This window comes from Podarcis melisellensis (genome assembly GCF_964234715.1).
Source record: "Podarcis melisellensis genome assembly, chromosome: 2".
NCBI lineage: Eukaryota > Metazoa > Chordata > Lepidosauria > Squamata > Lacertidae > Podarcis > Podarcis melisellensis.
Window position 1 is genome coordinate 33,664,450 of NC_138529.1, and position 24,955 is coordinate 33,689,404.

Sequence of the window (24,955 nt, forward strand, 5' to 3'; positions counted from 1 at the left end):
ACAGAGACCGTATAAGGGGAGACATGGTGTATGCTATAACAGAAAACCCGTAATCCCAACCCAAATACCATCATGTTTATATGATGTCAACATTAAGCAGCAAGCCTTGCCCTCTGTTCTCATAAAGTGTATTTGTTCCACCCAATTTGGATGGCTGGCTGAAAACGAGTTCTTTCCGGAGTAGCTCTTCTGACATGGCTGGTATGTGGCTATTACCCTGTCTGGATTATGCGGGTTGAGCTGTCAGAGGGTGGAACACCCTGATTTCCTATAGAAGACTGGGCTAGAGAGCCTCTAGATATGTTCTGTGCATCGTTATTATTATTATTCATTTCATTTCTATACTACTTTATATGTTTAAGAAAAAATCTCAAAGTGGTTTGCAACACACTAAAACTGCAAATAAAACAATCCAGAATACAGCATTACTGAAGAAAGTCAAATGTAAATTATGCCTTTGAACATAATGAACAAGCAACTAAAATGTTATTGTAAACATTTCAAAAGAATACATTACAAAGGAAATCAACAATGGTATGTACATTTAATGCAGCAAAGTTAACAAAAAAAATCTTAAAACATTTCAAAAGAAAACATTTCTAAAGGAATTCAATATAAAATGCAGATTTAAAACAGAATAGTTAACAAGAGAATAAAATATTCTCTTAAGAATAGAACATATCTGCTGCTGTTGCTGCCAATCCTGCAAAAGGCGGTTCATGATGTGGAAGCTCAGGGTCGAAGACCTGGGACCGCCCTAAGAGACAGCCAAGATCAGGCACAGGCAAACTCGGCCCTCCAGATGTTTTGGGACTACAACTCCCATCATCCCTGACCACTGGTCCTGTTAGCTAGGGATGATGGGAGTTGTAGTCCCAAAATATCTGGAGGGCCGAGTTTGCCTATGCCTGGCCAAAATGGTCTCTGGCTTCTTTGGCAGCCTCATCTTTTGTAGCTGGAGTCAATTCCAGGGCCTTTGCCTCCCAGGCCAGGTGGAGAAAGGCCTGCAAGGCAGGAAGCAGGTCTTCCAGGACTCCCACACACAAAATGCTTTACAACCCAGACCTAACCTTGTTCATTTAGAAGTATGCCTCAGTGAATTCATGGGAGATTTTTCTGGCTTGAGTTTCTGAGGGACCAAAGAATTTCCTGATCTGCTACCAAACCACTACAGAGGGAGAACTTGTGGAAAGAAATGAGAACTTTTGACTATGATGCTGTGTTGCAGCTCACAATTATCAAAGGTGGCTTTCTGAAATCTGCAGACCATAATGGGGAAACTAGTCAATCCTTTCCCTGGGCTCCAGGATAGTACATCACAAAATCACAGCAGTTTTGTTTCCATTAGGTAACTGATGGATAATAGCACTCCAGCTACCTCTAATGGTCTACTTCTCCACACATGCGCAAAGTTGTCGAACCATGTCCCAAACTTACGTTTTTTTATGTCATGCCAGCAGAGAGTTTTATACAAAATTGTTGGGAGACAATAAGCACTACATTTCTGCCACTCATCCAGTCCATTTTCATTATTTTATCCCTGTCTGAGAGCCAACCATTATACTTGGCTGATCAGGGAATGATTTCCCGACAGTACAGTACGAAAATACAAAACCATCTACCTTAAAATATGCCAGAAGGACTGCCATTTTTTGCAGCCAGCCCAGCAGGAGCCACTAACATCATTGTGTCTTACCAACCCAAATGCTAATCTCCCTTGTTTTGGTGACAGAATGACATTTGCTTGCCTTCAGGGATATATGGACCAAAATTCTGATGAAACCAGGAAAAGAATAGCGAAAAAAATAAGTAGCAATTCTGGAGCTTCCAGTTACTTGCTGCTTAATAAGGTGTTGTTATCTGAACAGTGTCACAAAAAGGTGAGTGTGGCAAGGTGACTCAGTTTCAGCCTTCCTTGTAGCCAGGCTTCACAGTACCAGAGTTGTTTGCTGGAGGGGGAAAACCAAGATGAAAGCTACAGAAAATCCCCTGAGGCTGAATTCACAATCTTTGTCATTCAGCTGAAACTAAATCTGTTCACTTGTTGTTGTTTTCTTTTTCTGCTGTTTAGCCCTAGTTTTGCTGATGCACAGAGCAGCCTCCAGCCTCTGATTTGTGGCATCGTAACTCAATCATAAGCCAGTTGGCTTGGGCAATACTGAACAATGAACAAAAGTAATTTGATTGCTGCAGCGTGGCTTTTGGGTTTCTTGTTTGTTTGTGTTAATGGTGAATAATATTTGAAAGTTGAGTGTTTTATTGTGGGCTGAAAGACTATCAACTACAAATAAAAAAAGATCACTTTCACAACTGCTAGATCAGTAATTTTGCTTTAGATCAGGCCTTCCTTTTCCAAAACTTGCAACCTTGTGATTTACTTTTGGGGCAGTTAGGCAATTTTAGTCTCTGGACTTAATGCTCTTACGCAGCCCATCTTTTGATTAGGGATGGCCAATATTGCATCTGTAGGTGCACATATGCCCACAGTGGCCTTCTTGCAGGGGTCTCCTTCCCTTTCACCCATTCAAATTAGCCTTGAAAGAAGCATTTTATTGTAGCCAATAGAACAGGTTGCAGTGTGTGCTTGGTTAGTGCGGGGGGAAGGGGAGGTCCATGGCACTTTACTCAGGTTGAATGTGACTCAGGGACCCCAAAACGCTGGTGACTATTGCTTTAGATGTAAAGTAGCACTGGTACTCTCTGGAAGGGGGTTTCTGAGGGGGCATGTGTTTTAATTTACTTCAAAATGTGGCAAGATAACCCCTGTTTGTGTATGTGGGGACTCTCCTGCTTATTTTGTTGAATGGGGCCTTAAACCTCTGCCCCCAAATCCTGCCCTAACAGTACTACTACCGTGTTTAGCCTTGCAAATATGCATTTATGTGTGCTCATTTAAAAAGGGAGTAACATGTTAAGGCTCTATCAGCAGCCTGCATACAACTTGTGGCACACGTGTCATTTGAATCAATGCAGTTTGTTATTTCTGCTCCATCCAGGCTTACTGAGAGAAGCAGATATTGCAGTAATTGTCATGTCAGTGCTTCCCCTTGAGAAACAATAGCAAGAAACTGGTCAGATCCTCTTAAAGGACTCTCTTCCAAGCATAATTGTGAACACAGTACCTTTAATCCACAGCATGATATTCTCTGACGCAAGTTTAATATACTACTGTTCAATAGGATTACTCTTAACATAAACAAGCAGAAGATGTGGCTTGTTTTATCGCTTGATCAGATCCTGCCACCACACACAGCAAGCAGTATAAACTCTACTACCATCAGAAATATTATAAACAGCCTTGTGGCAGCTTAAAGACTACTCGGAAATATATTGTGGTGTAAATTGTGGCACAAATTGCTGTTCTTGCTGCAACAGAGTTAACAGGGCAACACCTTTAGAAATTATCACAAGTATCGTGTGTGGAAAAGAGAGATAAGAAACAAAAGCCATTTGGCCATGATCAAGAGTTAGAACTGTCATGAATATTAGTATGAACAAGACCTCTAATTAACAGTGGTAATCTTTATTATACAGCTTGGGAAGGGATCTCCCTAAAGGAAGATGCAACGACTTGGCTGAGAATTTTAATTCGAAATCCAAGTTACTCTGGTATCACGTCCAACAACAGTAGTACGATCCTGTTCTAATTACTGTGTGCACTGAGCGGCTGTTTTACTTTTTTTGCGACCGGTATCTCTTTCCTGATTGGAATACGAATCCATCTGCTCTTGTCTCTCCCTCACCTGCTCCAGAGCAACACACAAGAAAACGCAGTCAAGATTGGAAGAAATGCAATCTGGAAAACCGCCTCGTTCGAGTTTTTGTTCTTCGCAGGAGCTCCTACTTGCTCTGAATCAAGGGAGCAGCCTTAATTACGAGCTAGCACCAGGAAAGCAGCGCCCAGAATCCTATCTTTGCTCATGCCCTTTGTACCCACTGCTTGCACACCGTCTCTCCTCCACCGGAAAAAAGCAAGATAGGTGCGCCCAGAACTCGGCGGATATGGGGCGTGACCACGGCGTCTTAAGAAGCCAAGATAGTCATACTGGAATTAGCCTACTTTGATCTCGACCCCCCCCCCCTCGCGCGCGCCAATTGCTATTGGCCGGATGCAAAGTGAGAAGAATGCAGGCAGAGGTTTGCTGATTCCCGATTGGCTAGGCGGGTAGCGGTGAGCGCGATGAATTATTCACGAGCGGCAGAGTGGGGGGGGGGGGAGAAAGGGATGCACCACGCCCCCTTTGTGATTTGCATATCCGGCGGGCACGCCCCCCCCTGCTGGAGGTATCCAGGAAGGAGAGGTGGCGGCGGCGCCGGCGCAAGGAGGAGCTGGGGCGCGTCGGGGGACATTGCACGGTAAGGCTCAGCCTGGCTTCTCTGCACGCGGCCCTCCCCCCCCCGGTGAGCGGGGGGCCTGGGCGGGGGGACGGGACGGGGCTGAGGCTGCAAAGAAAGCGGGGCGGGGACGCCAGGTAAAGGGGGGGTGCTTTCCGGGGTGGGGGAGAGGGAGAAGCTCCCTTGGACAGGCGTTGGGTGGAGTTGAGGCTTGGACTCCATGCTGGAAGGTGAGCAAATAGGAGACTGCTCTGAGCTTTGTCATGGATCCTGGAAAGAAAGGGCAAGGCTGGTCGGGGAGTGCCTTGCAGGGCGGGCGTCGGAGGGATTCATTGGTATGATGGTTAGGGGGCGTGAAAGCTGGTCGGAGTGGGGGTGTTGCAGTGGGTTGGTGGAAGGGTGCTCTCGATGGGCTGAGAAAGCGTGTAGGGGGGCATCACTTGGGTGCGCTTGGCCTTGAGAATTGTGTGGGGTTTTTTTCTGGTGTCTGCCAGAAGTGTGGGAAGGAGGGTCTTTGTGGGTAGTAGATGAAGTTTGGACTTTACCTTGGCCGAGTTAGTTGTGGATTGTTGTGTGTGTGTTTTTTTTTTTTGCGGGGGGTTGCCAGCATTGAGATCTGGCCCTGGGGAGACAGGTAACTGGTTTTTGTTTTTCGTTTTTAATTTTCGCCGGTGAAGCAAGCAGGAAGTTAGGAGTCCTGTTGTTCTTCCGATGCCCCTGGTCAGCATTGCCTTGCCTTGTCGGTTGTTGGCTGGAGGTATTTCAGAAAGGTTTGCTTTTGTTCAAGTACTTGATACTTTTTTGGCAGGCTGTGCTGTTTGCACAGGTGCTCTGGGACTACAGTATGGCAGGCTGGCAAACCTCTGTGAGGGGGCTTGATTTCCCCTCTGACTATTGTTGATTCCAGGTGGCTTTTTATTTCTTTGGTAGCAGGTCAAGACGAATCTTGCTCGTCATTTCCTTTTCTTTGAAGGTCAATATGTCGCTGTTGACTGAAATTTAGTATAATAAGCTCTAGGAGGTATAGGCCAGTAATTGGCATCTTGGTGCCTATTAGTTGTCTGAACCACTCCATTAGCCTATATAGGGTCAGTACTCAGTGGGAAAATGTGTTCCTCTGATGTGTTAGACTCTGACTTATATCAGCCCCAAGCATAGGGAGGATGTGAGTTGTAGTCCAACAGGGTTTGATGGACCACATGCTCTCAATCCCTGGCATAGGCCAAAGGTTGGCTCTGGGATTTTATTGAGGAAATCCAAGATGGCAGATCCTCTCTTACAGAGCAATGTGGTATGTGTGCTTTGGGGCATTTGGCGTTAGCCTTGGGCAAGTATGATAATATCAGCCGGCATTGATGGAAACCTGCCCTTCATTGTGTTAGATAACTGTTTGTGGTACTGAAATTACCACATGAACTGAGGCAAATTTTCCCTTTGTTCCCCAGACACTGCTGACATCTGAGGTAATGAATGCCCCTACAGATAAGCTTGAGGCAAACTGAAATCTCCATGCAGTCTTTAGCAATATGAGTGGACACCACACCCTAACTAGTAAAGGTATTTGTCAAGTATCACAACTGAGAATAGCCTTGTTGTGTTCTCCAAAGGCCAGGCACATAAGTAACAGATCAGTTTAGGCTTCTATAGCTGAGAAACTCCCCTCCTGCCCTATTCCCCCTCCCAGTTTAATTTGGACTCCATGTGTAACTTCTAAGACAAGCTGGTCTCTTCAAACAATGAAGGCTTGCTAGTTGTTCAACCTGAAATAGTAACTGCTTTGGAGGCTGGGAAAACTTACCGGGTCTCATTAAATCTGAGTTGTTTCAGGGGAAATTGGAGCCCTTTGAAATAATTTCATTGTTAAATAAATCTCTTTGAGGTTGCCTTATTAATGGTCTTTCAGCAGGTTTTCATTCCAAGCTCAGACAATGGTGTATTATTGCGGACAAATGGCTTTCTACCCCTGCTCTGCACCTCTTGCTGTGCTGAAGTGAAACATGTCATCTTTTTCTTGGAGGTGGGTCAGGTGACCCTGTAGGTGTTCATGCCTATTGTATTGTTGAAACTGGAACCTGGGGGTGGTTCCTTGAAGTTACCTGTCTGCTGTTCATGGTTGAAATTTGTGTTAATATTCAGAGTCTAGAGTCACCTATACAGCATAATGTTTCATGAGCAGCAGCAAGTTTGAGCTGTTAAAGCTGTTTACATTTTCAAGGTCTGTGTAGGAAGCAACGGTGTACTATGTATTGTTGATGCTTCTGTTAAAATATACGGTATTTTGCCACAGGTGTGCTCAAGCTGCAGCTGGTCAAGCAGCTGCTGCCTAATATTACATTTAATATGTGGGTTTCATCTTAAATGAGAACTTGTAGTCCAGAGTGTGCACAATTTTAATAATGTTTATTCTGCTCCTATGTGATCTTCTGTGTGGTTTATTGTTGAGGTCTGTTCCTGCTTTGCTGCGGCATCAGGTGTTCCCAGACCATCCCTGGTTCCCTAGAGCGTACGCAATTACAATAATGGGATTGCTTTCTGAGTAAACATGTTTAGGGTCTGTGTAGTAGGGTATACTTCCAGAAGGGAAAATCAGCAATTATTGAACTTGACAAACCTGTAGGATGAACGACAACTAGTATTGGTATACAACCAAATGCAAACAGAGAACCACTTTTTACAGTCTTTCAGCAGAGTTGGGGAACTTCACTTGTAACTTCCGTCATCCTGACCATTGACCATGCTGACTGGGGCTGATGGTAGGTTGAGAAACATCTGGAAAGCTGCATCCCTGACTTACAGGCATTAATATGTGGTATAACAGCAATGGAAACTAGTTGCCATTGCTTCATCAGAGGCGTGTGAGCAGCTTTCGGTCACAGAAGATTCCATGTAGTATCACACTTAAAAATATCTCTGACTCTTCCCTATGCAAATACTTCTCACAGGAATTAACACCGAAGCTGCCTCACTGGAGCATATAGTATATTTTAAAATTGTCATTCTGAAGCTTATGGTTAACGAGTTTGTCCCAAACAGACAATCTTTTTCCAAGTAAGTTGGGTGATTAAAAGGAAAGATAGCCCTACCTCCTTTTGCAGGATTATGGTGATATGTGGTATTTTCTATCTCTAATATGAATCAACTATCATGGAATGTCCTTGCCATGTACAGCATCAAATAAAGTGGAAAATACTGGCCTGTCTATTACATCACTCAAAAGATTAATTAAGTGATCTTAAGAATGTTCACTGCCACTGTTGCCTTTTTCATTTATATTCTCTGCAGTAACTTAAGTGTGGTATAACTTCCATAGTTTAAATGTGGTATTGTGGAATTATCTACAGTGTGATTTTTACTGCTGTCTTGTATAGCTCAACTATGAATTGAGAAGTTAGCTTCTGGCAAGAAAATGACTTGGTGGTGCATGTATAGTAATAAATTTAGTAAGCAACACAATGTTTTTATTGCTGTTGTTTTTTTGGGCTAATCTTGCTTCTGTATGGAATGCAGATGTGCTTCAGTGGTATGCCCTGCTGCAGAGATGGGAAATCTTTAGATGTTAATGGAATACAACTCTTATCATTATGACCATGCTGGTTGAGACTGATGGGAGCTGAAGTACATCATCTGTCATCTAGCTCTGAGGGTTGTAAATAGGGTGGCTTGTGTGAACTCCAAATGCTGCTGTTTGCTTGCACAACAGACTTCTTCTTGTGCAATGGAATGTCCCTTTCCTCTGCTGTCGCCTGTAGGCCTCTCCCACACCCACAAAATCTGTTTCAGAGTGTCAAGGGTCCCTCTGGATCAGTTTTTGGAAGCATGCAGAGAGAAGAAAGGGGAAGCTCTATTGTGGGAGTGGAATGCTGTTCATGCAGCGCTGGATATTCTGGATCAGGCATAGGCCAACTCGGCCCTCCAGATGTTTTGGGACTACAACTCCCATCATCCCTAGCTAACAGGACCAGTGGTCAGGGATGATGGGAGTTGTAGTCCCAAAACATCTGGAGGGCTGAGTTTGCCTATGCCTGTTCTGGATCCTGTCCTATGACTTGGCTATCTTCTTGGCTGTTGTCACATTTGCAGCAAGGTGAATGCTCTGTCTGACTGAGGCTATGTTGATAATTTGAGTTACCGTATTTTTCGCTCTATAAGACTCACTTTTCCCCTCCTAAAAAGTAAGGGGAAATGTGTGTGCATCTTATGGAGCGAATGCAGGCTGCACAGCTATCCCAGAAGCCAGAACAGCAAGAGGGATTGCTGCTTTCGCTGCACAGAGATCCCTCTTGCTGTTCTGGCTTCTGGGATTCAGAATATTTTTTTTCTTGTTTTCCTCCTCCAAAAACTAGGTGCGTCTTATGGTCTGGTGCGTCTTATAGAGTCGAAAATACGGTAATCTGAAATATTGCTGCTTTGTGGTTAGTTAGTCTCCTATAAAATTTGTGTTTAGCCGTGTGTCATTTTCCCATATCTTACATCTGATCTCTTCAGGTCTCACAATACAGATTTAAAATTCAAGGGTCGCCTGTAAAAGGGAAAGAAACCTTGTGTTGATTGTGCATCTTCTAACTCAGTCCTAAAAAGGCTTACTCAATAAGAAAATCCCACCAAGTTTGGAACTTGCCTTCTGGACATTCCATGTTTAGAACTGCAAGCCTTATTCCTCATAACAGTGAATGGAAACCCTCTCTGTGCTGTAGAACATACACCAAATGTTCCCGGATATGATCAGGGCTTTTTTCCAGCTGGAACTAGCTGGAACTCAGTTCCGACACCTCTCAGGTGGGTGCCATTATAAGAGAACAAGGGAGGCGTTCATGGTGAGTTTCGGCAGCTCTTTTTCTAGAAAAATAGTGCTGGGTTTGATGCTTTTCAGTGTTCCTTCCTGATTATGTGTAGGAATATGATTATAATTTTAAATGTGATTTTGCCTGGTTTTCTCAAAATTGACTAAAGTGGAAACAAATTTTGGAGAGTTCTCAAGTATGCATGGATAAACCCACTTTTCAAAAGCTGCTCTGAGTTCCTGAAGACTTGTCACTGCAACATTTTATTCAAACATTCTGTTTAAATTCTACTTGGAATAATTGGCTTAACTTGTCACCTTGTCAGTCTGCATTAATTTCTGTTTGACTTTTTGCCAGCTGCACATATCTCTGTTCTTGTCAGATTTGATTTTGGGCTCTTTAGTTTAGAGGCAGGAAACTTGTTAACTTCAATACCTCTGGATCAGAGGTTTGTTAAGAGGCTACAAAATATGGAGTATTTTAGTTCTGTCACTGCAGGGGAGTTCAGTGATGACCTTTTAAATAATATTCACAGGTCTTCCTTAATGGCCAGAAGTAAGTCTGGTGAGTTGGGGATAGCACAGAACAAAAGTCTCAAACATGCAGATTACCCTTCCATTTAAGACAGGATAAACCACTTCCTAACTGAAGAGTCTTGCATATTGTATCAATTAGAGGCCTGTTTTAATGAAAGTGATAGGATAACAACATTTGCTCTTGTTATGAGAACCATAGCTGTCAACCTTACCTTTTTTGTGGGAAATTCCCTTATTCCAACACCGTGTCCTGCTGATTCCTGCTGCTATCCTGGATTGATAGATATCCCGTAGACTGTCCCCGGGACAGGTGAGGCTGCTGATCCCTTATTTTCAAATCTGAAAGTTGACTGCCATGATGAGAACTGATTAACACATTTTCTGGTCTTGTTGAATAGGTCTGTTGTAAGCCTGCATTGCTTACTGAATACCATAGCTGCAGGGAGGGGCATAAGTCTCTCTCTTGATCACTTGTCAAGCCTGTATCTCTGCTACCAGCAGCTGGGCTACTCGACATACATGACTGACTGAGTGCTTCATATTCTGGGCACCATAATGAAATTTCTTATGCATCTGTGGCCCAAACCAGGCATATTCTACTTTATCTTTTCCATTTCCGCCTAATCCTCTGATTGAGAGCAGGGCTGCATAGGAAAGGAGTTTGTTGGGGATTCAGAAATGGTGGAAAGGGGTAATCAGCTCCTTTTCTTGCTGCTCTTCAATTTCTGATGGCAACCTCAGTTGTTGTTGTTTAAAGGAACCCACAACTATGTAACATGTAATTTGGCCCTGGGACATGCCTGGCACCTTGGCTTCATTTCCTTCATTTCAGTACTGTCATGGTAAAAAAACACCCCAGCAAATACACCTGAATCTTATAGATAAGACTGTGGACCAAAATGAAAAGAGCATCTTTGCAATCTGATGGGTTACTATTCTTCCTATACCTTTCCTGTTGCTTAGATTTTTGGAGACAGCATTTATCGAAAGTTTATCGAGAGAGAGAGAAGCATGCCATGATGTATGTATGTCTGTCTGTCTCTTTTTTTCATACACACTCAACCACTGCTGTTGACTGTCTTTATAACTTGTCACGTGGCTGACAATAGCCAGTAAGAAGAGGGCCAGGGCTGTTCAATCATAGGATTATTTTCCAAATTAAACCTTTAGAAGTAATGTACTTAAATTGTTGAAGTTGGCTGAGCTTAATCATCATCCCTAATGTTCTACGTCCCTTTAATCAAAACAGCCTTGAAAACACTCACATCTTTATATCCTTCTAAGAGGCCTCAGAGGAAAAAAACAAACCACTTGAACATACTTGTTCTGTGATGGGGTACTCCTCTTTCATCCATTTGAGTCAGCAGTATGAATTTATACATTTCTCGAAACCTATTGGCCACTTCAGCTGTGTCAAGTAAGTATTTGGCAGCTTTGCAGTACTTTATGCCACTGCCACAAAAGATTTTCATGGATAAAATTATGCATCCTTTGAAGAAAGTGGGAAGAGAGGGAGTTTTTACACACCCACCCGCTCTCATAGCACTAGAACCCAGGGTCATCTATTTATGCTAAATATTGGAAGATCCAGGTAACAGCATATTAAATGATGGTGGCCACTCCCACATTATATAATGTATAATGGCCACCAACTGTGATGGCTTTAAAAAGAGCCAACAGATGAATTCATGGAAGACCAGGCTACCAATGGCTATTTGTCATGATGGCTGTGTGGTGCCTTTTACATCAGAAACACTTCTCCTCTGAGTACCAGTTGCTGGGGATCATGGAATCGTGGAATTGTCAAGTTGGAAGGTACCCTGAGGATCATCTAGTCCAACCCCTGGCAATGCAGGAATATGTATATGTCCCATATGGGGATTGAGCCTATGACCGTGGTGTTACCAGCACCATGCTCTAACCAGCTGAGCTATCCATGAGCCAGGATAGTGCTCTTACACCCATATCCTGCTTGTGAGGTTCCCAGGGGCATTTGGTTGACCGCTACAAGAACAGAATAATGCACCAGTCAATCTTTTGGTCTTATGTATCAGGACCCTTTCTATGTTCTGCATTTGCTTGGAGCAGGGCTGTGAAAAGCATAACCAAAGTTGCAATGTAAGGTAAAGGTACCCCTGCCCGTACGGGCCAGTCTTGACATACTCTAGGGTTGTGCGCTCATCTCACTCTAGAGGCCGGGAGCCAGCGCCTGTCCGCAGGCACTTCTGGGTCACGTGGCCAGCATGACGAAGCTGCTCTGGTGAGCCAGCACCAGCGCAGCACACGGAAACGCCGTTTACCTTCCCGCTATAAAGCGGTACCTATTTATCTACTTGCACTTAGGGGTGCTTTCGAACTGCTAGGTGGGCAGGAGCTGGGACCGAACGACGGGAGCTCACCCCGCCGCGGGGATTCGAACCGCTGACCATGCGATTGGCAAGTCCTAGGCGCTGAGGTTTTACCCACAGCGCCATCCGTGTCCCTAGTTGCAATGTACAAACCGCTAATTGGCGCTGCACAACTGGTTAAAATGTCAACCTAGGGTAAACTCTTGAAGGCCAATTGTGTTAGCATGGTGCATTAAAAATTACCTTGGACTCACCAAAGCTTATGCACAGTAACTGTGTTATCTTCAAGGTGCTACAACACTCTTGATGTTTCAGCCCAGAGTTTTAAAGGTCTTCTGTGAATCTGCCAAGTAGTGCATTTGCAAATTGTCTGAGACCCCCTTCTGTGTTTCCCCACCTTAGGAGATGAGGCAGATGGTAAAAGGTGAGAGGGCCTTCTTGGTAATGGTGGTCTGGGTCCAGAATGTGCTCTGCAGGTGAGGCTGATGTCTTTTCCAGCAGCATTGGCCCATGAGGCGCTAGAGTGAATGTGCCTCCTCAGCTTCCGCAATGAGAGCAGAGGCAGTTTTACACTGCACCCCGCCAGCTGGAGCCAATGCAACTTGTTTCAACATCATAGTGCATCGCAAAACCACAATCTTTGGCTGGTGATACATCAGTGCTGAAAACCTAATATCGTCCAGCCCTAATGCTGAGGATGGTTGTGACCAGTGAAGAAATTTGTCTCTAAGGCTCAAGACTGTTCTATAAGATTTATTGTTCAAACTGTGCATGCCCTGAATTGTGCTCTGTGGAATTGAGGACGCAAAGAAATTGGTTGGGGTCCAGTATGTTGGGGTTTCTCCACCATTGAAGACTTTTCCAAAATGTATATGTTGTTTTCTATGCGTTGGTTTCATCCTCAGTCCTATTTCTATGAAGAAATAGAAGTTGATTTTGTGGATATTGTGTGTATCGTATCGTCAATGTTTGTAAAAATCATTTTAAGTCAAAAGGAAGTTGGGCGCAGTCTTCTGTATGAACTTTCAGTTTTGTAGTGGGTGTATTGGAGGGTAAATCATTTCTGAAGACTGGAACAAGAAATCTAGTCGTTCGTTCATTTTAGCATTATGTTGAAAGCACCACATTTCTCTCCTGTCTGTTTGTGACAATGGAGGTTAAGTGTAATTTGACCACATAAACCACATTTATGAGCATCTTACTTTATTTACTACTTCCTTCCCTCTTTTCCTCTCTCTGTTGTTTTCCTTCTTGCAAAAGTTTCCATTGCAGACAATTGGGCACTCTTTCCTTCACACCTGTTTTTGCTAATTGTCTTTACCAAGCGCTCCTTGCCCTGTCAAACTAACGCACCAGATAGTTGCAGTTTTTGCTCCTGTTGGTATCTCAATACTCAGAGGTTAAGAAGCCACAAAATGGGTTGTGAAGTCTGTGAAATAATTTGCTCAAGGCCTGAGGGTTACTTTCCTGAAGTGGAAAGTACGTACAACTCCCAGCTTGGAGGAAGTGGAAAGTGAAAAGAACTCATGAAAATTATACCATACATTTCTGCCAAGTGGCTTCCAGGTGGTTGGTTTTTCAAGCAGCATTGGGCTATTGTTGAGGGACATATTGAATTGTCATGCCTGATACTGCATTCTGGGTCACTATGTGCAAGGCAGTATCAGAAACAAAGTTGTTGTCATGCTTAGTCTCCATGCTAGGAAGTGCTCCCTCTTCCATGAGGCATTTCCTTCGTCTTTTGCTGGTTGTTGGAAGAGCTGCCATTTTGAAAGCAGCCTTGGAAATTATCAAATGGATTGCTTATGGGCAGCATCCCAGTGTCTGAATATTTGGATTGTTGGTTGGTTATACATGGGAAAGGTTATGATGAAATAGTTACTTGCCCAAGATGAGATCTTCATGGCTGATGTGGGATTTAACTTGGGTTTCCCAAGTCCTAGTCTAACATAGTAACCATTATAGCTTGCTAGATAGGTGATCGTTTTCACTCCCATCTGCTGAACGGTCCTGCTTTAATGCCTACCCGCTAGCATATCTGTCACAAGCTTCTACAAAAGAAGCCTTCTAAATTAGGGATGGGAAACCTGTGGACCTGCAGATGCTGGTGGACTCAACTTCCAGCAGCTCCATGGCTGGTGGTGAGAGGTGTCGTCCAACAACATTTGGAGAGCCATAAGTTCTTCCTCCCTGTCCTAAATTCTTCTGTCACAGTAAAATGTGTGAATGTACTGTTCTTTCCATAGATAAGTATAGAGTATTGGGTGTTAATACTTTAGGAGAAGAAAGCTTACTCAGTCTCTATGCACTAAACCGGCACACATTGGCTGCACAACATCCTAACATCACTGCTTGTATATGGAGACATTGAAGAATTTGTTACAAGAAGGGGGAATAGATCCAGTTGTATTCAGTTTTACTAATTTGTTCTTCTTTTTTTGTACATGTCTGGAGCAGCCTTTCTCAACCTTGGGTCCCCAGATGTTATTGGACTACAACTCCCATCATCCCTGACTACTGGTCCTGCTAGCAAGGAGTGAAGGGAGTTATAGTTCAACAACCTTGGGGGACCCAAGGTTCAGAAAGGCTGGTCTAGAAGGTAAGAAGTGCAGCTGTGTGGCAAATACTGAATTAGCTGGAATTGGTAGTTTTCTACACAAGAAGCTGCCTGTGTACCAAATCAGACCATTGGTCTATCTAACTCGGTATCGACTACTGATTTGCAGCAATTCTCCACGGTTTCAGGCACAAATCTTTCCCAACCATACCTGGAGATGCCAGGAATTAAACGTTGGACCCCTTTCCGTGCTACTGAGTTGCATCCCTTCTGCTACAGATCATTCTAGTTGGATGTAAAATATGTTCACCTTGCATCTTCTGTCCCTTAATTTGGCTATCTATCCTTCACTCTTATGTGGTGGCAAAACTCATAAGGGAATAGTTTGATTTATGACATGCAGTGGGGCGACCTCATTACTGGCTGGAATGCAGAGAGAATGAGCCCACTTGTTTATATAAGCATAAAGTAATAGAAACATCCCCAGCTGCTAAGACCTTTGCTGTGCTCCAAGAATTTCATATTGGAGTGTGTGTGATGAGTGGCCTCCCCAGGGTAGCGACCTTTATGGTGCCCCTCAGTAGAAAACAGCAGTAAATTGTTTGCTTGCTGCTTGTAAGTTATACTATAAGTAATATGGTTACATTTGCAAATATATGGGACTCATTTCTAAAACTGAACATTTCATGCTTGGTAGAATACTGTGCTGATTTATGAGAATTTTTGTATTTTCACATCGCCCTGTTTGGCTAAATTACCTGGTACCAAAACAGCATACTGAGAGGCAACTTACTTGTTCTTGCTTTAAGCCTTTATGGTCTACCTTTCCACCCAAAAATCAAAAGTGTCTTACAGTCCAAAGTTGGACAACTGTTAGATGCATCTGCAGGGGTAAAGCTGAAATTCTTACGTGTGATTTGCCACAGACTACTGTTCCAGTTGACTTGCTCCTTGGCAGACTACCTTAATTTCTTACGTTATTGCTTTTATGTATGTGGGGTGGTGTTTGTGCTTCTGTCCTGTATTTTTGTATTGTGAACAGTCCTGAGATCTTCAGATGAAGGGTGATATAAATTCAATAAATAATGAAGTAATAATAATGAGGGTCCTTGTGGGACATGGGTGGCGCTGTGGGTTAAACCACAGAGCCTAGGACTTGCTGATCAGAAGGTCGTCGCTCCGAATCCCCGCGACGGGGTGAGCTCCCGTTGCTCGGTCCCTGCTCCTGCCAACCTAGCAGTTCGAAAGCACGAAGTGCAAGTAGATAAATAGGTACCACTCTGGCGGGAAGGTAAAGGGCGTTTCTGTGCGCTGCTCTGGTTTGCCAGAAGCGGCTTAGTCATGCTGGCCACATGACCCAGAAGCTGAACGCCGGCTCCCTTGGCCAATAAAGCGAGATGAGCACCGCAACCCCAGAGTCGGTCACGACTGGACCTAATGGTCAGGGGTCCCTTTACCTTTACCTTTTAATGAGGGTCCTAGGTTCAGGTCCCAGTTAATGACATGGCTGTCCAGACTGAGATCTCTTCTCAGTCAGGGTAGGTAAGACTGGGTGAGAGGGACTGATAATTTGACTCTTATTAGAAAGCAGCTTTGTATGTTCAGCATTAAAAAACCCAAACCCTCCTTAGTTCATATCCAGTGGTTATTAGTAATAACGGCTATGTCCTCCTACTGTTGGAAGCTGCATGCTTCTGAATACCACTTGCTGACACCGCAGAATGGGGGAGAGTACTGTTGTGCCTCAAGTGCTGCTTGTCTTGTTCCCATAAGGCATCAGGTTGTCGGGTAAAACCTCAGCGCCTAGCACTTGCCGATCGCATGGTCGGGGGTTCGAATCCCCGTGGTGGGGTGAGCTCCCGTCTTTCGGTCCCAGCTCCTGCCCACCTAACAGTTCGAAAGCACCCCTGAGTGCAAGTAGATAAATAGGGACCGCGTTATAGCGAGAAGGTAAACGGTGTTTCCGTGTGCTGCGCTGGTGCTGGCTCGCCAGAGCAGCTTTGTCACGCTGGCCATGTGACCCGGAAGTGTCTCTGGACAGCGCTGGCCCCCGGCCTCTTAAGTGAGATGGGCGCACAACCCTAGAGTCGGACACGACTGGCCCGTACGGGCAGGGGTACCTTTACCTTTACCTATTAGCTTTTGCAGAGGCATTGAGCAGCGGTATCTGCAGAGGTACAAAATACCTTAAGGCTGTTGCATCTTCCATGGCAGTTGCTGATTTAAGCGTTTGTGGTTTTTTGTAGAAACAGATTAACAATTAACCTGTCTCCACACCAGATCTTGATGCATCAACCAAGGACCGCTGAATATTTTTCTCAGCACTGTAAACACCGGGAAGACTCCCACATGCAACCGCTGTAGAAAGCATCAATGTAATGTGTAGAACTGCATGTGCAATTGTGTGTTCCCCAGAATATGGCAGAGCGGCTTCTTTTATGAAAGCCTTGCTTTCCATTTGCTTTATTTTTAATAAAGGCTTCAATCCTCCATGCAGCAACAGATTATTTCACTGGAACCTAAGTGCCTGTTTTGAATTAGAATTTCAGCTAAAACATCTAGGCTTTCATAGTGTCAGGGATTAATACAACCCCTTTGAAGAGATCAAAAGAGAGAATTGGTATCTCTTGAACAGAGCATAGTCTCTTACTGGTGGTGCCTTATGTACCACAGCCCCTGGCCTCACCTACACCTTTCTCTAATCACCCGAAATAGTCTGTGAAAATGCAGATATTCTAGCCAGATACCACTAGACAAAAGTAAGTCTCTGAGCACAGGTTGCATACTCAACATCATAAAAAATTTAGGTAGTTGTGTTGGTCCACTAGGGAGAGAGAAAAAAAGAACTTACAATAGGCTATCGATTTTACAGTGATACCTCGGGTTATATACGCTTCAGGTTACACACTCCGCTAACCCAGAAATAGTGCTTCAGGTTAAGAACTTTGCTTCAGGATAAGAACAGAAATCGGGCTCTGGCGGCGTGGCAGCAGCAGGAGGCCCCATTAGCTAAAGTGGTGCTTCAGGTTAAGAACAGTTTCAGGTTAAGAACGGACCTCTGTAAGGGTTGTGGTTTGGCTGTGGCCAAGAGAGAGTCCCAAGCACTAGCTTTTAGGTTCCTCACTCCTTTCCTACTCTTTTCACTTGCTGCTTACGGGTTGAGTGTGTGGATCTTAATCCTGGTTTATATACCCTGATTGGCCACTGTGTCAACAAGGTGCTGGACTAGATGGCTTGATCTGGCAGGTTGTTCTTATGCTTAGCAATTTGTATGTGCCAGGATGGTGCAGCTTTGGAATAAATAACGCTGAACAACATAATGTTGTAGTCTTGTGCGTACGACACTGCTGTTTCTTTTGACACAGAAAAAACTTAATTCTATTTAGTCTCATGAGAATAGTTGAACTCCCTCTTCCTCTCTCCCCCTCGTTCATTTAATATGAGACTGGTGTGAAAACAGATCCCAGTCAGGGTTGCCAACCAATCTGGGAAGCTGGGAGAGTCTCTAGAATTGATCTTTTAAAATGCTTATCTCCTGTGTTATCACTCAACTGTTGCCCGACTTCTGGTGCGCTCTCTTTTCTACTTCTAGTCAGAGAAAATCGACCTGAAATATGCAAGTTATTTCAGTTTTCCTCGTGTGGAATGTTCTAGGTAGGTTGCACATGATCCTTATCAAATCTTCTTGTTCTTCCTTAGGTTTAGAGGCCAAGCGGTTAAAGAGGAAAATGAGAAGATTTTTGAGACCTGGACATGACCCAATAAGAGAGAGGCTGAAGCGTGACCTTTTCCAGTTTAACAAGGTAAGTTTTGGCCCTGAATGCAGCCTAAGTGGAAACTAGTATGAACACTCTTAAAGAGCAGCCAGCCTAGGCAGGCTGGAAGGTGTGAGATCACATGGCGTTGTGTGGGACAATCCTTCCTCGGCCTTCAGGTTAGCACAGAGCATACGACTAAACAAATATTTGGTAAACTGGTGCGGGGCTTGCCAACAATGTCCTTTTTATGTATGTATGTGCCTTAAGCTAACAAATTGTTTCCTGAGTTCCAGATGGACATTCAGATCCTGTGGCTTTTATTTATTTATTTATTAAGGCAGAGAGGGCCTTTATCTCTTGTTTAGCAGTATTTTCTCCTTTGAGGAGTTAAATGGGAGCTATTTTGGTTTGGTTATAGCACTGCCATTAAGTAAACACGTATGGGGCGGTGTACAATTCTCGGGCTTACATGCATTTCCGTATGCTTGGATGTGGTTGGGAGGAGTGTTAGAATATGCTTCTTTTAAAAGCTTAAAATCAGTCTCTGTGCGCTGCCGATCGCTGAGGTAAAAACTGTGAAAAAGTGCTGTGTATTGTGTTCTTCCTTTGGCAGCAGGTGTGTTATGAGCCAGCGCTTTAATTGCTAAACCACGGTAACAGTAAACGGATCTCTGTTAGGATGTACAGACGCTTGACCTTCAGCTAACATTTTGCTGCTTCTAATCTTCCATCGCAAAGTGGTGTAACTATCGACTCAGATGTAGTAAAAAATTTATAGAATTTGTGTGGTGCGTACCGTATCCTGCAAACTCTTTTACCGGTGGTTTATTGGTGTGTATGTGTTTTGCAAGTGCGCATGTAGTAATTTCCACACCTTGGCGTTCATGAAAAGGAGTGTCATGTGGATAAAAGGATGGCGCTTGGGGGGGGGAAACAGGAGGAAGGGAATGTAAGGCTTGATTGCCATGTTTAGCAGTGGGAACCGTAGCTGGACATGATTGCTGCTTGTATTTTGTAAATGCTGGGGGCAGCTAAGATGACTTGATTGCTCAGTTGGATGCCACACCAAAGCACTCCTAGCTTTTAAGAGGTTGAAGCTTTGCTTTTTTTTCCATTTTGGGAACGGTAACTTGAGACACTTCTGTGTTGGAGTGTGTGTGTTTTTTCATGCGTTGAAACTATAATCTAAATAACACCCATGAATAGCCCACCTTGGAAATCCTGGACAGTAACCAAGTGCCAGAATCAGCACATTGAAAGCTTCATTGTTGACATCTGAACCCCATTTGCCATTATCCTAGGAGTGCTGCCCACACTTTGATCTGCTAAAGTGTGAACTAGGTGTGTAGGAAGTGTGTCCTGTTTAGGCCCTTTTTTCATATTGCTCTACTGCATAGGTAGGCAAACTAAGGCCTGGGGGCTGGATCCAACCCAATTGCCTTCTAAATCCAGCCCGCGGACAGTCCGGGAATTACTGTGTTTTGACATGAGTATTTAAAATGCTTTTATTTAAAATGCATCTCTGGGTTATTTGTGGGCCCTGCCTGGTGTTTTTACATGAGTAGAATGTGTGCTTTTATTAAAGATGCATCTCTGGGTTATTTGTGGGGCATAGGAATTCTTTCATCACCCCGCCCAAAATATAGTCTGGCCCCCCACAAGGTCTGAGGGACAATAGACCGGCACCCTGCTGAAAAAGTTTGCTGACTCCTGCTCTGCTGCTTAAACTGAAATCCGCAAACATTACATTTTCATCAGTTGTCCTGTTAATCTATTCTCAATTTCTCTGGTGTATGTTGCGTATATTCGCCAAAGCAATAAGTTTTGGTGACAGGAAAAACAGACAGCTTGCTTAAAAAAAAAAAAAAGCCAGATGCTTGCAATTCATTTACAACTTGAACATATCCCCTTTAAAAATCTGCATGAAATGGGAAGAGGGAACAATTTATAACGTTGGTGTCATTCGCCTGTGATAGACTTCCCAGTGTTTTTCAAGGTAAGATTAAATACTTTGCAGTGCTGGAGTGCCTTGCATAGTTAACCATTTACTCAGTCCCATATCTCCAGAGCAGGTACTAACTTACCTGTTCTTAATTAACTATTTGTGTTCCATATGGGAAAGTGTTTTTCTGGGTGGTGTGCTGCCTAGATGGAGTGTTTGCTTGTGAAGGGCCCTTGTAGGTAGTGTAAAACTGTCAGATTAATTGACATTTTAATGGGAAAAGTTCCAGAACCCGGTAATTTAAAGCATATTAAATCTAATATTCCAATTTTCAGCGTCTTAGTGAAGGTGGTAGAAAAGCCCATTAACTACAATCTTAGGGATATGTTCAGCTCACTGTGTGGAGTAATTCAGTAATGACTCAGTAGAATGCCACTTTCTCAATGAGTTTATCAAACCTTCATGATGAGAAACCGCTCTTTCCATTTTTAATTGGCAAGATTTGTGTGCGCGCACATGCACATTGCTTAGAAACCTTTTTCTTGTCTCATTCCCCCCCTTTTTTTACTATAGGTTACATTCAGCTAACTTTTACCTGGAGTTAACACATTGAAGCCCATGTACAAATGGGAGATTGAGGTGTAATTAGGGATGTTTACTTTGGGGTGCATAGTTCATGTGTGGGGCTTTTCAGACAGGAAATGGCGCCTTTCATAATTAAACCAACCATTTCTAAGGCTTGTGCCTCTTCCTGCACCAGCGTAGGTCTATCCAACTCTAATGATAGAAACCTTCTATCCTAAACTGCTGGAATGCTCTGCCTACCCCTCCTTTGCTGTGAAATCTTATCCACCCACGTAGCGCAGCCAAATTCATGGCATTTCTAAGTCAAATCCATGCCCTTGATGACTCATTAGTAGTGACACAATGCTGGCAACTTTTGTGTGAGCATGCATGTACATTGTCTAATCAGTTCTGTCCTTGCTCAGTTCTAGAATTATTATTATTTTCCAGGTTGGCTGGGAAGCCGGTATAAAATCTTGGCTGGTATGGAAACACTGGGTTTCCACTGCTCTACTGCACCTGCAAAGACTGAACTTGTAGATGTGGCTGTCAGTGCAGTGTGTGGTTATAGCCACAAGCTGTTCTTAATTGTTTCTGGGATTTCCCACCCCCCTTCTGGGACTTTTGTTCATGCAGTACATCAAAAGCAGTTTCTCTGTCTGTGTATATTGAATAGCATGACAAGGGAAGTGATAACTTACTGAGTGCAATGTTGGCTTCTTAAGAATAAGAAAAGAAGTTGTCAGACTCTATGGTGTATTTGTCTACAGAACAGAATGGAAAACAGAACTTCCTGATTGTCGATTCTGCTTTTCAGCTGTAGCCTCAAAGTGGCTCCTGCGGAGAGAGGCAAATCAGCTGTAATAGAAGCAGGTGTTTGGTGCTGGTGTCTTTGCCTCATTCCCTCTCCTCTGCATCCCTTGTGACTGGGTAGTCTGTTGGTTCACCCTGTGTCAGGGGAAGAGGACATATTATTGGTAACCCTTGGCTTCTGAACGGAGAGACAAAAGCTAGTTGGAATTTTCCCTTGCACAGCACTTAACTGTTGGGCGGTTCAACAGTTCAACAAATCCAACATTGCAGGGGTCAGGCAACCTGGCTTGGCTTATCCCGAGAATAAATTCCCCAGTATTTCAACAGTTCCTTCTTGCAAGGTGTCTGCTCTCTGGGTACAATTTCAAGCGCCACCCATGCTGGATTAGGCACTCCGCCCTGGTTTTGAAATAGTGTAATAATAGAATTGTGGAGGGAAGGAAAGAGAGGTAGTGCATTGCACAAAGTTTGTAGGGGGTGGGGGTGGACTGGGGAGGAGAAATCCTGAGCAAGTGTAAGGAAAACAGTACTGTGGTACCTCGGGTTAAGTACTTAATTCGTTCTGGAGGTCCATTCTTAACCTGAAACTGTTCTTAACCTGAAGCACCGCTTTAGCTAATGGGGCCTCCCGCTGCCGCCATGCCGCCAGAGCACGATTTCTGTTCTCATCCTGAAGCCGAATATAACCCGAGGTAATATTTCTGGGTTAGCGGAGTCTGTTACCTGAAGCGTATGTAACCTGAAGCGTATATAACCCGAGGTACCACTGTATACTTCAGTAAAGACATTACTTTTCAGATCTGAAACCATTAGTAAGGGGCAATGCTCCTTATATCAATATTTCACAGAGTGGCTCTTCTAGTGGTGTCTTCTCTCTTATTTCAACACCCCCCCACCCCCCGTTTTTAAAATATTTTTAACCCTCCTCCTGCTGGACAAAGGCTGTACAATAAGGACTGGGGTTTATGATGGCAGCGAGGGAGCTATGACACCCACATCCAAGAACCTTTGGGATGGATGTGCGGGTGCTCCAAGAGACTGAGCTGTGAATTGGAAAGTCCCCGGTTCGAATCTTGCCTCTGCTAGGAACTCACAAAGTGGCTTTAGGCAAGCTGCTCTCTTGGCTTCAGTCCCTGCATCTGCAATACAGGGGATAATAATACAGACGTGTATAGTTATTGTTTTTTATTAAGTTTTAAAACTGGATTGTGCCCGTGAAGCACTTTGAACACTTAAGACTTCATATTGTTTTAAGTATCACATGGGAACAAGCTCTTTGTGGTTTTCAGCAGATGCACAGTGTAACATTGAGCCTCCAAGCCTTTCGAATTGCATCAGACCCAAGGGTTAGGATTGGTGGATTCTCTGACTGCGGTTCCCATGTATTACTACTGCAGCAGGGAAGGAATGCTTTGAAACTGAACCTCCCCCCTCCCACCCCAAATGGCATGACCTCTTGCCCTTCCAGCTGCAATGGTAGTCCTGTTGAGGCCATTTCCCACTTCGAACCAAAATCTAGCCCCTCCAACATTCTCTGCCTCCCCCCTTTTTTTCTATTCTAAAGACAAGTCTTAAAACCTGACTTTCAGGTCATCTTTAAAAATAAAAGAGACATATTAAACACCCTGTTAATGCAGCTCCTAAAAGCCAGCATTTTATTTTCATACACTTGCAGTGCTGGCAATCTGGAGTGCTGTCCAACCTTCGTTTAAAACAGGCACCCCGAAACTTGGCCCTCCAGATGTTTTGGGGCTACAACTCCGCATTGCAAGAAGCCCAGCAGAAGCAGCCTGCAAGTATTGTGCTCCAGGCTGGAGTCTTGGCTGATGGGCTGAGCTGCTTAGTCATAGGTTTCTGCTGCTAGGTAGGGCAGCATCACACTGCCAGAGAGGCAGGCTGGAGTCCTTCATAGTTTCTCTTTGCAGCTTTATTAAGGTTGAGGTATTTTGATGTTCCTGCAGATAAAAGCAAAGCAGATGTGAGCACTTGAAAAGAAGCCATATATGATGTGTGGTTTTACCTAGAGTAGTCCCATTGAACCTAACGAGCATGACTGAGTTAGATGCATTCATTTCAGTAGGTCTGCTCTGTGTAAAACCTAGTTGAATACCACCCATTAGCTTTTGAGTTGAGGTTGAATTTTATAGGTCTACAAATATTTGCCAGAGTAAATGCCAGCATGTGTCAATTTTAAAAACAAGACTCTGAGCCCACCTTACTTCTCTGAACATACTGGCATTTAATGGCTTCTTATTTTGAGTTGCTTGCTAGGCGCTTTTGTGTTTAGTTTCTTCCCTTTAAATTGTGTCCCTGTTACAGGTGGGCAGACAAATTTGTTAAAACAAATTTGTTAAAACTGTTTTCTGTTGAGCTGGATAGCTGAATTGGTAGAGCGCAAGTCTCTTAATCTCAGGGTTGTTGGATGATTCTCAATAAATAAACTGCTATCTTAGAAAGGACTTGCCAAAACTGCTTACTGTACTTTCAATGCCAGTCCTGAATATCCTTTGGTGGGAAGAGACTATCCAGTGTGCTGCCTGAAGAGCAGTTCTGCTTGCAGCTTTTACAGACAAACCTCAGTTCCCGAATGCCTCTGTTATCGTACGTTTTGGCTCCCTGGACACTGAAAACTCGGAAGTAAATGCTCCGGTTTTTGAACAACTTTTGGAAGCAGAACGCGCTATGCGGCTTCTGCTTGAGTGCAAGAAGCTCTTGCAACCAATTGGAAGCCGTGCCTCGGTTGCTGAACATTTTGAAAGTCAAAGCGTCTTCCGGAATGGATTACCTTTGACATCAGAGGTTTGATTGTATTTGGCTCTGTTGTCCTGTTTACAATGGCATGTTTGCTGGGAGCAGTATTCCTCTGCCATTCAGACCATTGCAAGGAACATTGTGGCAAGTGAGTGCCTTGCAGGAATCTGCTGTCAGCCGAATGGGGAAGTTTAGGATGAAACTCTTCAAGGAAAATAAAGGCGGGGTACCTCCCTCTTAGTTTGGCTCATGTAAAGCTCTGTGGGGCAGGCATGTCTCGACTGGCGGTGTTAAGTTCGCTGATTGGCAAAGCTCAGCTACCAGACAGGCTGGTTCACCTGTGTTTTACCTAACTGGAAGCATTCCACTTAATTCAGGGGTTCCTTGCTTTCTTCTGTGTCTCCTAACCTGCCCCGTTAATTGATGTAAACACAGGCTGTGTCTGTTTGACTAAGCAGTTGTGAAAATCTGATTCACCACTGGCTAGACTTCTGCTCATCCCTCTCCCCTTCTGAAGGAGAATTCTGCAAAGCAGCTGTTCCCCTCACAGTTGTTAAAAAAACCTCAACA

The 24,955-nt window shown here is 44.0% G+C and overlaps 1 protein-coding gene across 3 annotated transcripts in view; it reads left to right on the forward strand.

The window, feature by feature from the left end:
- Positions 1-4,215: 4,215 nt before the first annotated feature.
- The window catches only part of LLGL2 (LLGL scribble cell polarity complex component 2), a 63,588-nt gene continuing 42,848 nt past the window's right edge, over positions 4,216-24,955 (forward strand). Inside the window, exons 1-2 of one of the 3 annotated variants that reach the window (XM_081899583.1) lie at positions 4,216-4,356; positions 18,257-18,360. In XM_081899583.1, the coding sequence (XP_081755709.1) occupies positions 18,286-18,360 (75 nt within the window). In that variant the 5' untranslated portion in view covers positions 4,216-4,356; positions 18,257-18,285. Of the gene's footprint in view, positions 4,357-4,525; positions 4,566-18,256; positions 18,361-24,955 lie in introns of those variants that run through there. The other 2 variants (XM_081899582.1, XM_081899581.1) reach the window with 2 other exon arrangements.